Source organism: Rhinichthys klamathensis, unplaced genomic scaffold (assembly GCF_029890125.1).
Source record: "Rhinichthys klamathensis goyatoka isolate OS25496 unplaced genomic scaffold, OSU_Roscu_1.1 h1tg000065l_1, whole genome shotgun sequence".
Lineage (NCBI taxonomy): Eukaryota > Metazoa > Chordata > Actinopteri > Cypriniformes > Leuciscidae > Rhinichthys > Rhinichthys klamathensis.
The window spans coordinates 1575462-1587703 of record NW_026606608.1 but is presented as its reverse complement, the minus strand read 5'-3'; the positions used below and the strand labels follow the sequence as shown (position 1 = coordinate 1587703).

The 12242-nt window shown below is 42.0% G+C and overlaps 1 protein-coding gene across 1 annotated transcript in view; it reads left to right on the top strand.

Annotated features, from left to right (window-relative positions):
* gprc5ba (G protein-coupled receptor, class C, group 5, member Ba) overlaps positions 1 to 10695 on the top strand; it is a 40771-nt gene extending 30076 nt beyond the window's left edge. Inside the window, exons 3-5 of the mRNA XM_056249970.1 lie at positions 325 to 1342; positions 1421 to 1533; positions 10281 to 10695. Of these exons, the coding sequence (XP_056105945.1) occupies positions 325 to 1342; positions 1421 to 1533; positions 10281 to 10325 (1176 nt within the window). The 3' untranslated portion in view covers positions 10326 to 10695. The remainder of the gene's footprint in view (positions 1 to 324; positions 1343 to 1420; positions 1534 to 10280) is intronic.
* Positions 10696 to 12242: the final 1547 nt, after the last annotated feature.

Below are 12242 nucleotides of genomic sequence, written 5' to 3'. Positions count from 1 at the left end.
ATATAAACAAGATTTAAAATGTCATTTTATAAAAATAACAATGATAGAAAGCTTTTCTTTTATGTCATAAGAACATGAATTTAATGCTCATCTTCATAAGAACAAATGCTTATGAAGTTAGAGGTTTCCAGGTCCACTTGAAGGCAGCATCATTTGTTTACAGATAATATTCGATCGAATGCAGTGACATCCACACTGGAAGTGGGATTTAGGTGTCCAAGAAATTTTTTGGGCTATCACTGGATGTGTCAGGCCATGTTTTAAAAACACAAATTGGACTAAGAATTGCTCTGTCATTCTCATTTTCTCTCTCTTCTTCCTCAGATGCCATTTTCCCCTGTGCTGTTCCTGCTGCTCACCGGGCTGGATGTGAGTTGGTCTCAGGACGAGAAGCCGACGGTCCCGTTTGGCTGTGGGTTTGGTCTCCAGCGCCCCTACACTCTCCTGTGTGACCTGGATGCCGTGTGGGGCGTAGTGGTGGAGGTGGTGGCGGCGGCCGGTGTGTTCGCTGCTGTTTTACTGCTGCTGGTGTTACTGTGTCGCCTGCACTCAGTGACCGAGGCCCCGAAGCGGAGTGGCATTGGCCCTGTTCTCCTCCTGCTGATCGGCATCATCGGGCTGTTTGGGCTTAGCTTCGCGTACCTTATTGAGCACAACGAGAGCATTTGTTTGGTGCGCCGTGCCCTCTGGGGGGTGTTCTTCTCTCTGTGCTTTGCTTGCATGTTGGCACAGGGCGTCAGGCTGCGCAGGCTAGCTCGCGAGTCTCGTAGCCCAGGCGGCTGTGCCCTCGTCGGACTAGCATTAGGGTTGGCGGCGGTGCAGGGTATTATTGCTGCAGAGTGGCTCCTGCTAACCGTGATTCGGGAGGGTAACCCGGCTTGCCAGTATCAGCCTCTGGACTTTGCGCTTGCGTGTGCATATGTGCTAGCGCTCCTGCTAGCAGCCCTGTTAACCACAACATTAGCGCTGTGTGGGAAGGCACGACCGTGGCACTGTAATGTTGTGTGGCTTCTGGTCTCCTGCTTGCTGTCCATTCTCTTGTGGGTGGCTTGGGTTGGTTTCTACGTGTATGGAAACACAGTGCTTGGGAAGTCTCCAGACTGGGATGATCCGGCGTTAGCTGTAGCGCTGGTAGCTCAGGGTTGGCTGTTGTTGCTGTGTCACGCTGCTCCTGAAGCCCATGCATGTCTTCGAGGACCAGCTCAGCCTTCTGCTCCAGACTATTTCGACACGTCCCAGAATTCCTCACGCATGAGAGAGGCCAGCCTTGATGAGGACATCCCACTTTCACACAGGCAGTTTGTGGAGAACCAGGGATATGCGTTTGATGAAAATACTGCAGGTACAACTAGGCCCAGAGATGAATAGAACACTTAATATGCATTATATAGATCCAAACATCCATCCTTTACTTTTGTAGGTTTGAGGAGTGGCAGTCATCATAATGGCAACACAGGGGCCAGACCCAGTGCGCCTTTCAGAAGTAACGTCTACCAACCGACTGAGATGACCATGATACTGAACGGAGGAGCAGTGAGTATTTCACTTTATATGTTTTATAAATAGGCCTGGAGAACCCTTACTCCCAAATTCCTTACTACATCTGACAAGTGTGAGACAAGCTACTGACTGACTCGAGCTTGAGACAGGCCCTGTCAGAAACGGCATTTTGTTTTGCTGATACGTGGCTATACTTTGCACATGAAGAAGTGGATTTTAAATGTTGGCAGAGAAAAACCAACGTCTGTATACAATCACAACATGCTTTCCATCCTTGACTCTGGAACAATCTAACTTTGAGTTTATCTTTACTCCATATCTAAGAATCAAGATTGATCCCTTTTTGTAATTTAATTTTTAATAAACAGGAGCCATTATTTTTAAAGAATGTCACTAAACAATTCCCAAATAAGGTTTTTGGTTCAATAATAAATAAAAAAAATTCAGAATGAATTTGTAGGAAATTAGTAGTAGTCCAATTTTTTATATCAGCTATGCATTCCGTAAATTTTTGGAATTGGTAGGTTTCGTCAGGGCGTGAAGAAATATAGAGCTGCGTATCATCAGCATAACAGTGAAAACTAATGCCATGATATGATATCTCCCTTGGGAGATATCATTAGGAATAATGATATCTCCCAAGGGTAGCGTGTACAGAGTGAACAGCAACGGTCCTAGACCTGAGCCTTGTGGTACAGCATACTGAACTTGTGATCGATATCGCATCTCTTCGTTTACTACTACAAACTGATAACAGTCAGATAAGTATGATTTAAACCATGCTAATGCAATTTCACTAATGCCAACATTAGTGATTCTAGTATCTTTCGAGTCTAGGGCATATCAATAACTAGGGCATATTCAGCAGGATTCTCAGTGGGTGTTTCACTGAGTGGGGAGAACCGGTTTAATGTTGTAATCGGAACGGAAGAGCGGTGTTTTGTCCCGTGACTACAGCGTCTCACGGTCACCCAATTGCCCTGCTGCACGGGTTCTACAGCCGGAACCGAACAATGTACAGAGTTCACTAAGCTAGTCGCATCCAAAGCAGTATCTAAAGCCTTGCACTCTTACTATCCTCGATTAAAGTTTGGATGATTGTCTCTAGTTCTAAAATCTTCTCCTGCAGTCAGCCTGACTAATTCCCTGCATTGTCAGCATTTGTCGCTGACAGAGAAGTATGAAGGTAAATCAGTAGCTAAACTCGAGAGCACGTAGATGTGAATTTGAGAACTTGTACAATAAATATTCGTACGTGTACGCGAACATTTACACTCACAGCTCCGATGTGAAAACCTGTAAAATAAAAATCTGAACTTGAACGCTGAGATTTGCACTCGCAGACTATAGTCACAAACCTGTATTCTGAATCTGAAGCTGCAGACAAGCAGTCACAAATGTGTAAAATGCCATTCACAGAAATACAACGACAGACACAAACTTGTAAAATATATTTGCACTTCTTCTAACATTCAAATTCGCAGTACAACCTCAAATTGGCACTTGCAACTTCTCAAATCTGTCACTGCAAGTTCAAATTTCGCGCCTTGACTTTTGCTACACTTTTCGCGATATATGAGGTGCAAAACTGATTTGTGCACTTGCAACTCAGTGGCGGTGAGAGCGGAAGGGGGGCGGGAGCGGGGGTGTTCGAAGGAGCCGTTTTATTGGTTGGCGCCTAGCCAATGAAATGGAACTTCTATTGTACGCGATGATGTCACGAAACCCGGCTCCTCGTGGATGTTCTGAAACGCTAACATGGCTTAATGCATTACACTAATTTAAAAGACATAAATGATATTATCAAACTTAGTGATATTAACACCATACTAATAATGCATACTACAGAAAAGCAGATGAGCACAGAATATGACGAAAGAAAGCAAATTTGTGTTCAGTGGAAATAAACCAGCTGCCTGTGTTTTATTAATAATAACAAATTGTGTTTTATTTTTTATTTTTATAACTGTTGGTCCATTAAGCCTCATTAAGCGTTTTCTTGGTTTTCTATGAGAGGAAAATGCTTAACGTACAATTAAACGAGTTGTGTTCATATTCTGCTCAATTGCTTTTCTGTATGCTTTATTTATGGTGTTTCCTGAGTTTGGTCTTTTAATACCACTGTCTTAAGTTAACGTGTTGCGTTCATATTCTGTGCTCATCTGCTTTTTTGTAGTATGCATTATTGTGTTTGCTAAGTTTGATAATATCATTTATGTCTTTTAAATTAGTGTAATGCATTAAGCCATGTTAGCGTTTCAGAACATCCACGAGGAGCCGGGTTTCGTGACATCATCGCGTACAATAGAAGTCCCATTTCATTGGCTAGGCGCCAACCAATAAAACGGCTCCTTTGAACACCCCCGCTCCCGCCCCCCTTCTGCTCTCACCGCCACTGAGTTGCAAGTGCACAAATCAGTTTTGCACCTCATATATCGCGAAAAGAGTAGCAAAAGTCAAGGCGCGAAATTTGAACTTGCAGTGACAGATTTGAGAAGTTGCAAGTGCCAATTTGAGGTTGTACTGCGAATTTGAATGTTAGAAGAAGTGCAAATATATTTTACAAGTTTGTGTCTGTCGTTGTATTTCTGTGAATGGCATTTTACACATTTGTGACTGCTTGTCTGCAGCTTCAGATTCAGAATACAGGTTTGTGACTATAGTCTGCGAGTGCAAATCTCAGCGTTCAAGTTCAGATTTTTATTTTACAGGTTTTCACATCGGAGCTGTGAGTGTAAATGTTCGCGTACACGTACGAATATTTATTGTACAAGTTCTCAAATTCACATCTACGTGCTCTCGAGTTTAGCTACCGATTTACCTTCATAGAGAAGATTATACTATACATGTGACACGAAGTGCAAGTGAAAACTATCAGGAGTAGATGACATTACTCACCGTGTTTGGAGTGGGAAAAAAAGAGATGGATTCAATTTCAACAGCATTGAACATGTAGTGTTGGGGAATCCAGGAGCACCAGGAGTTCCAGACTAGATGAGTTCCAGGCATCACCTGTATTCCTGTATTCTACTATGCTCATCTATAAAATTTACACCACTGTATTAAAACCTTGATATTGTCTTGATGGCTTTTAACTATTTGGAAGGGAGGACTGAATGCCTCGCAAAAAAAATTCACATTTACTTTTTTAATAAAAAAAACAAACATGGACAGATAGTTTAAAATATTTTCCATGCATTTTCCATGTGTATAGAGAGAAAAGGGAGGGGGTGGAAGAAGTCATGAATCTCGCCTTACTGCTTGCGTAATATTTAGGGATGGCCCGATACCGATACTGGCATCGGGGATCGGGACGATACTGTCCTCATATACTCGTACTCGTACTCATAAAAATTCGCCGATACCACGCACCGATACCACGTACATTTTGCAAAACGAAACTGGCCGCCGCGAGAGCTTTGTCGAGGTGAACTGAGGCATAGGAAAGTAGCCTATAATGTCGGCGGTTAGGGCTCATTTCAAGATAAGGGATGATGACAACAGCAAGGCAGACTGTGAGTTATGTTCAGCTAAGGTGTCGAGAGGAGGGAAAGAAAGTACATCGTTTAACACCAGCAATCTAATTAAACATCTGAAGACGCATCATAGATCTGATGGCCGAGCGTGCGCGCGGGCGATAATGCACTCACTCTGTGTGTGCGGGTGCGGGAGAATAAAACGATTCGCGGGACTCCCGCAAACTAGAAATATCTATGAATAAAACATAAAAACTAATAGATTTTTATTCATCTCTTGCAGAAAAGCAACAAGAACAACTACAACAAAATAGAAACGATTTACAGGCCAGAGTTTCTATTCATAACATGGTTACAGCGTTGAGCGATGTAGCCAATCACAGACATATGTGTTGATTTCTTGAACGCAATGGCCAATCAGAAGCATTTAAGATAGACTCCCCTCACTGCTCAAAACGGACTTTTTTGTTCAGTGCTGAATTCTGTATGCTGGCAAATCCTCTAATTATAACAAACAAAGTGTGGATATTATGAAAGATTGATTGTGCAGTCAGCTTCATTGATAATAACAGAGATGTGTGAGATCGCGATGAACTGTCAGCTTTTAGGATTTATTAAGGGTGTGCACTTTGCGTGCATTCAGTCATGCCCATGCACGCAGTAGCCTGCTTGCTTTTATGTTAAATTAACAGTGGTTTGTGTGTTAATACATTTATTATTTTACAATTTTTTTTTTTTTTTTTAGACTTGTTAAAACAAGCAGAGAAGAAAATAAAAACAGTCTTCTGACCTGTGTTCTAAAATAGTCGTCTTCTTTTCTGGGAGCCTATTACTTTTGCGGTAGAAATATCGGTATCGGTACTCGGTATCGGCAAGTACACAAATGTAAATACTCGTACTCGTATCGGTTTGAAAAAAAATGGTATCGGGCCATCCCTAGTAATATTTACATATGCCATATAATAATATGTGTAACTGCTAAGAAGAGCTGTGCATGTGTTTAACGTTTAACCTGCCTGCGATTTGATTTCTCTTATTGAAAATGAACTAGAGACTTGCACTTCCCGTATCCCGTATGAAACTGCCTTTATATTGAAGTGTTACTACCGGCCCAATTTATGAGCGCCCCCCTGGGAATTCTCCCAACTCTCTCGATGGCTACACTGGACCCGCTTGAGATTATGAGGGTTACAATGTATTGGGCACTGCTTATCAGTCTCGGTGGTGGCTCTCTGGAGACTAGTTGCATGGTAAGGGTTAAAGGAGTGCGTCACATTCTTTTTATAGACTGAGACAGGACTGCGAACATAGATGTAGCTGTCTTTACACCTCTTTTTTCTACCAGGGATTATGGAGAAGAAAAGTTGAAGCTTGAGACTTTACACACTCTTGTTTCGGCACACACAAACTCAACAAAGAAGAAAAATGGTGAGAAACTGGGAAACTTCAGATACAGAGACCTCCAGACAAAGGAACTGCTTTGCTCTCTCTCGTATTTAATTATGAGGTTTAATTAACCTCCTGCTCAGAAGGATTAAAAGGTTTTCTCTGGGACAAAAGGAGAATTCTGAAAAAAAAGAAGCTAACTGAAACAAAAATAAAGAACTGGCAAGAGTTCCAAGTCCTGAAACTAGTTTGGAGTTTGGAAACAGCAACAACGACAAACGTATGTTGCACCCGCAAGCAAACCTTCTCTTCAAGGGTCCTCCATCTACGAAATTCAGATTGTCAGGACCTTCTGCACAGACTTCAGAACTTCCACTTCCAAGAAACCTTCATCTGTGTGGAAATCTTGTCTGGAAATTATCTAGTTTGGACTGGAACTCATCTAGTCTGGAACTCACCTTGTCTGGAACTCATCTTGTCTGGAGCTCATCTAGTCTGGAACTCATCTATTCTGAAACCCATCTATTCTGGAACTCATCTAGTCTGGAACTCATCTATTCTGGAACCCATCTATTCTGGAACTCATCTAGTCTGGAACTCATCTATTCTGGAACCCATCTATTCTGGAACTCATCTAGTCTGGAACTCATCTATTCTGGATCTCATCTAGTCTGGAACTCACCTTGTCTGGAACTCATCTAGTCTGGAACTCATCTAGTCTGGAACTCATCTAGTCTGGAACCCCTGGTGCTCCTGCATTCCCCTGCACTTCATGTTCAATGCTGTTAAAATGGACTCCAACTTTTTTCTCCCACTGCAGTGCGGCCCAGCGCAACAGTTGCCATCCTCGGACTTATCACTTTACTACTGTATGTAGATCATAAATATCACTTAATCACAAGCTCTTCTACATGATCCTTCCAACCTGGCTTAGCATTGCACACTTTTGTCCTAGGTTTATATAGAGGCCAGCTCGAAATACAGAGAGACTCCACAATAGCTTCATACAGGGAACATAAATCCTTACAGTGCTGTACATTCTTACAGTTCATATCCCGACAAAATAAGGCATCTTTTGGGACCTTTATATTACCCAGAAAAGCATCAGAATGATAGACATAATTATTGATATTTTTCTTAGAACATTTTGACCAATTTATTTTCCCTACATCATTGCCATTATCCACAGGCAACAACACCGGTAAATTGTCCGTGTTCAACACCATGAGAAAGGGTATATGGTCCGTAGTTGCCAGATCATAATCAATCTTCATCATATCGATGGAGTCATGGGCATCCACTGTACAGAGACAGTGGTCTAGCCTGGAAGTAGAGTGCCAGGCCTCGCTGATATAAGTATAACTATCATTTGGCAATAGTACCTTACTAGATAAAATCAATCCACTGTCTGTACAAAACTGCATTAAATGATTACCGAATGAAGAGTTGGCATCAGTTACATCAGCATTCACGTCACCTAAAACATAGATACAGGTAGAAGAATTGTCCTGAAAAAAGACATGATAAATGCCAATCTACTGATGTACTCCTCCTCATTTTGTATGCACTCATATGGCGTATAGACATTCAAAATTATCTTCTTATCATTACAACACAGCTCAATCCCAATAGCCCAGTCAACTTCCAATCTTATAACATTAACCAACTGGTCATATTTTTTATTTCACATCGTGGCTACCCCCCCTGGAATTCTCCCTCTGACAACTTTAGCACTTAGGTCAGTTGTTAATTCACCCGCCCCCTGAAAGCCTTTATGCATAGTATTTAGTCCTTCCTGGTCTTGTTTAGCCAGAAACGTCTCCTGGACACACAAAATGTCACATCTCTCCATCAATTTGTCCACAATAACACAGGCGTGATTTATCAGTTTCACTGTGGCCAACACGCAGTCCACGTGCATTATAAGACACGACACAGATGTTCATATAGATTAATTCATTACATAGCAGCTACTATGCAGACTGGCTCCTGTGTGGAGCTGCAGGTGTACCATGGCAATCCAGTTCACCCCCCCGCTCATTACCAAAGACCTTGGGGCCACGGGCCTCATAATAGTGGCGAACATAAGTCCCGTCAGGCCAAAGTTTTGGATCATACATATCAGCAACATTGTTACATTCAGCGGTGATGTGAAATAAGCCGTACCTGCTGCAGGCCGTCTCGATTCAGATAAGTATCCACGTACCGTGTCTGCATCCAGAGTGGGAGAAAACCTAGTGGCAAACACATTCACCAGCTTTGTTTTCACCACTCCAATGTTGCTCTTTTGTACCGATTATTCCCACATTCCTCTGCTCATGTTTAAAGTGACCTTGCTTGTTGTGGGGTTTCCGTGGCACAAATACTTTTAAGGGACCCCGACTTTTTGCGACCTCCTTTCACAACAACGCTCCACTGTGAGGACTTTAGTTGTGATCTTGGCGATGTTACTGCTACAACCAGGAGCTCCTGTTGTTGAGCGGAGCCCACCAGCCCCTTAATCCCCTCACGTGAGGTGCTGGCGATTTCGGTGTCCAGACCCAGGAGACGAAACTTCCCAGCGGGAGACATTGTTGCCGCCTCCTGTCGATCAGGGCCTGCTAGCCCCAGCACCCCCTCTCGTGCGATGCCAGCAGTCCCAGGGTCGAAGTCCGATGTGCGTTGCGTCTCCACCGCTGTCACTCGGTGATACCTGGTCGCAACAATTGCCCCCAAATTCCCACTTACTTCTGCCTGTATTTCCAATGCCCTCCTCAGGCCAGAGACTTCTTGGCTCAGCTGCTCCACTCGGCTAAGCAACGGCGAGGCATCCATATTGCTAAACCCGACAGGTGGCAGTTCATCCAAGTGATGTGAAACAAACGCGGAATATTCTCACCACACTCATTTAGAACCTTCAGACAGGCCTTGATATTATTCACGTCCTTTTGTGGGCCTTTGTGTCCGATACAGCGTAGCGTGGTATTCGGGCACACATCAAACAAAAGCCGCTTGGACTCCTCAATCCACTCAGATGAAAAGTTATTAGTTGCCAACAAAACAATTTCATCATGGCTTAGTGTCTTCATTTTAACCATAATAAAGTTTAACAGTTCATCCTCCACTATCACCTTCCCATTATCCGTTTTGTAGATTGCAGGTTTTGTACGGGGGCAAGCCGAGCCTCCACCAGCAGCATCCACCACTGCAGCCACCATTTTCCAAAAACATAGAAAGACAGAAGTCCCTATAGCAAAACATCTTACCACTCCATCTAAACAAGATTTATTATCTTGTGAAAACAATTTCATAAAAGGCGTTCCAAAGGGAGAAAATCCACACAAGAGGGATTGGAGTCATTTCATGTGCTGACAGATTGTGTGTTCTGTCTAATGCCTGCGCACATATAAATTCAAACATGCATACCTATAGACTAAAAACGTAATACACATGTGCACGCTGTCAGCGTTTTTGAAGTTTGCACGAGATTACCTTTTTTTTCAAATAAATCCGAGGCTTGCACCTTGGAACCTATTTCAAGGTTTGCGTTCTCGAGCCACCAGGCACTGTTTTGTGCAAATGAGCCGGAGCGCGTTAAGGGTTTTCTGTTGGAACGTTGTCATGTTAGCGGCCCTAAGTTAATAACTAATGATCTTTGCAACGGAAGTGAATCGGTCAAAACTAACTTTAGCTGGACAATAACTTTATTCTAGAGCTGCTGTAAAGCCAAACAATCTACGTTACTTTAATTTCCTATTATCACTGTAAAGCTGCTTTGAAACAATCTATATTGTTAAAAGCGCTATATAAATGAAGGTGACTTGACTTGACTAATTGAGAGGTGTTTTTCCCACTTATGGAACACCACTCATCTAATGTAAATGTCTTGACTGTAAATATGCCTGCTTCTTAATGGTTTTTTTTTTTTTTTTTTCACAGGTTCCATCCGCCCCTCCCACATACACAGGAAGACAGCTTTGGTAAAGGAGGAGACTGGGAAAAGGGTGAATGGAAAAGTGGTGCAAGCTCCTGAACTGTAAGAAAAATCTCTGAAGTGAATACAGACTACAGTTAGGGACAACGTCAATAATCGCGGATGTTAAAACAGGACAACTCTTTGCATTATCAATAGTTGTGGTTATTTTGAGTTGGTGTACTGGGAAAAATATTCATGCAGTTTCTCTATTAAAAGCATTAACAGCTTTTAATTCCAACAGTATTTTAAAAGCAGCATTATCTCAAATGATTATGTATTTTGCTTTGGCTTCAGATTCACCCTGAAGTTATATCAGGCTCTGTATGTTACAGGTCTGTCTCTACTGCAGTAAAAGTTGGACATCTTATTCTATGATAACAGGATACAGTGCTTTGGTCTCTCTGGTCAAAGTTGTTATTTTCTAATGCGAGTTGTCTGTGTATGAATGAGTGGAAGCACTGAAGCAACATGCTGTGACAAATCTAAAGCTTTCTTCTGTGAACTAATGAGATCAAATCTCACTCAATTCTATATGAAATCTTAGCAACACCTTGTAAATGGGCTGTATTTTTAATTATCAAGGTTCTTGCATTTGCCATTGGAGTTGCGTACTATTTCAAATGTTTTGATTTCTGCTCTGTTTTACACAGTTATACGATTAACCTTCAGATACCTACTACTGCTGGACAGATACCAGCGGGAATAACTAAGTTGAGATGACAGAGCGAGGAAGTGAGGACATGTTAATATAGTTGTGTTAATATAGTTTTGGGAGTAGTAACTCAAAAAATGTCATCAATTACTCACCCTCATGTTGTTCCAAACCCGTAAGACCTTCATTCATCTTCGAAACGCAAATTAAGATATTTTTAATGAAATCTGAGAATGCTTAAATAATTCTTAAATTCAATCTGTTCATCATAAAAAATCGATCGAGTTTTTTCAGAAAATTTGGACTAAACCGCTCAATTCATATGGATTAGTTTTACAATCTCTTTAATGACTTTTTGAAGCGTCAAAAAAGATATTCATTTGTGTTCAGAAGATGAACAAAATTAGCCTGACGTCGTCATACTCAGTCTAGTCAGAATGTGAGTCTTATTCTGCTTTATTGGGCTGTGATTATGGGGTGTTTCAACCCAACCAGGAAAAAATGCCTCTGCACTCAATTGGATAGGTCGAATCCCGTAGGAAGGACGGCAAAAACATCTTTCCGATCGGCAAATGCCTTGATCGCGGTTCTCTGTTCCTCTTTTAAAATGAATGCGCTGTCTACATCTTCTATAACAGACGCGATTCTGATGCTGTAACTCTGCAACGCTTTGCCAAATTAGACACCAAACTTTTGATGTGTCATTAGCCCCTTTCACACATACAGTCTTTACTGGTAAATTACCGGTTAGAGATCATGTGTGAACAAGACCTTTTCAAAAATACCAGTCAATTGGTTCTGGTGACTTACCAGTAATGGAAGTTGTAACATTAGCAGTATATTACCGGTATTGTGCTCTGTGTGAATGCAGAATGAAGATTACTGGTATGATCATGTACGGAGTCAGAACGCGCTGACGTAAGAAGTCTGCTTTGGGCCAATCATAAAGTTCTTATGGAGATGACTTGATGACTCAGCACTGTTGACCGTAAGCTTTTATAGTTTTTTCTATGTAAATGTGCGCTAGGTGAACATCTTGAGCCACGTCTCGCAGCTTTTTCAACGTGTCGCACTCGAGACCCAGCCTTCTTTTCTATTCATCAGCGCTGTGGCTCTGCCGTTGGATACTATTATACGCGTCTCCTGTTTATAAGAGCAAAAGTGCATTCTGTTTGATCATCCCTTATGCCTGTCACTCAGACTTCAAAAAAATTGTCAAATTGAGAAGATAGTGAAACTTAAGTGCTTATGCTCATGCGGGTGAATAAAGACA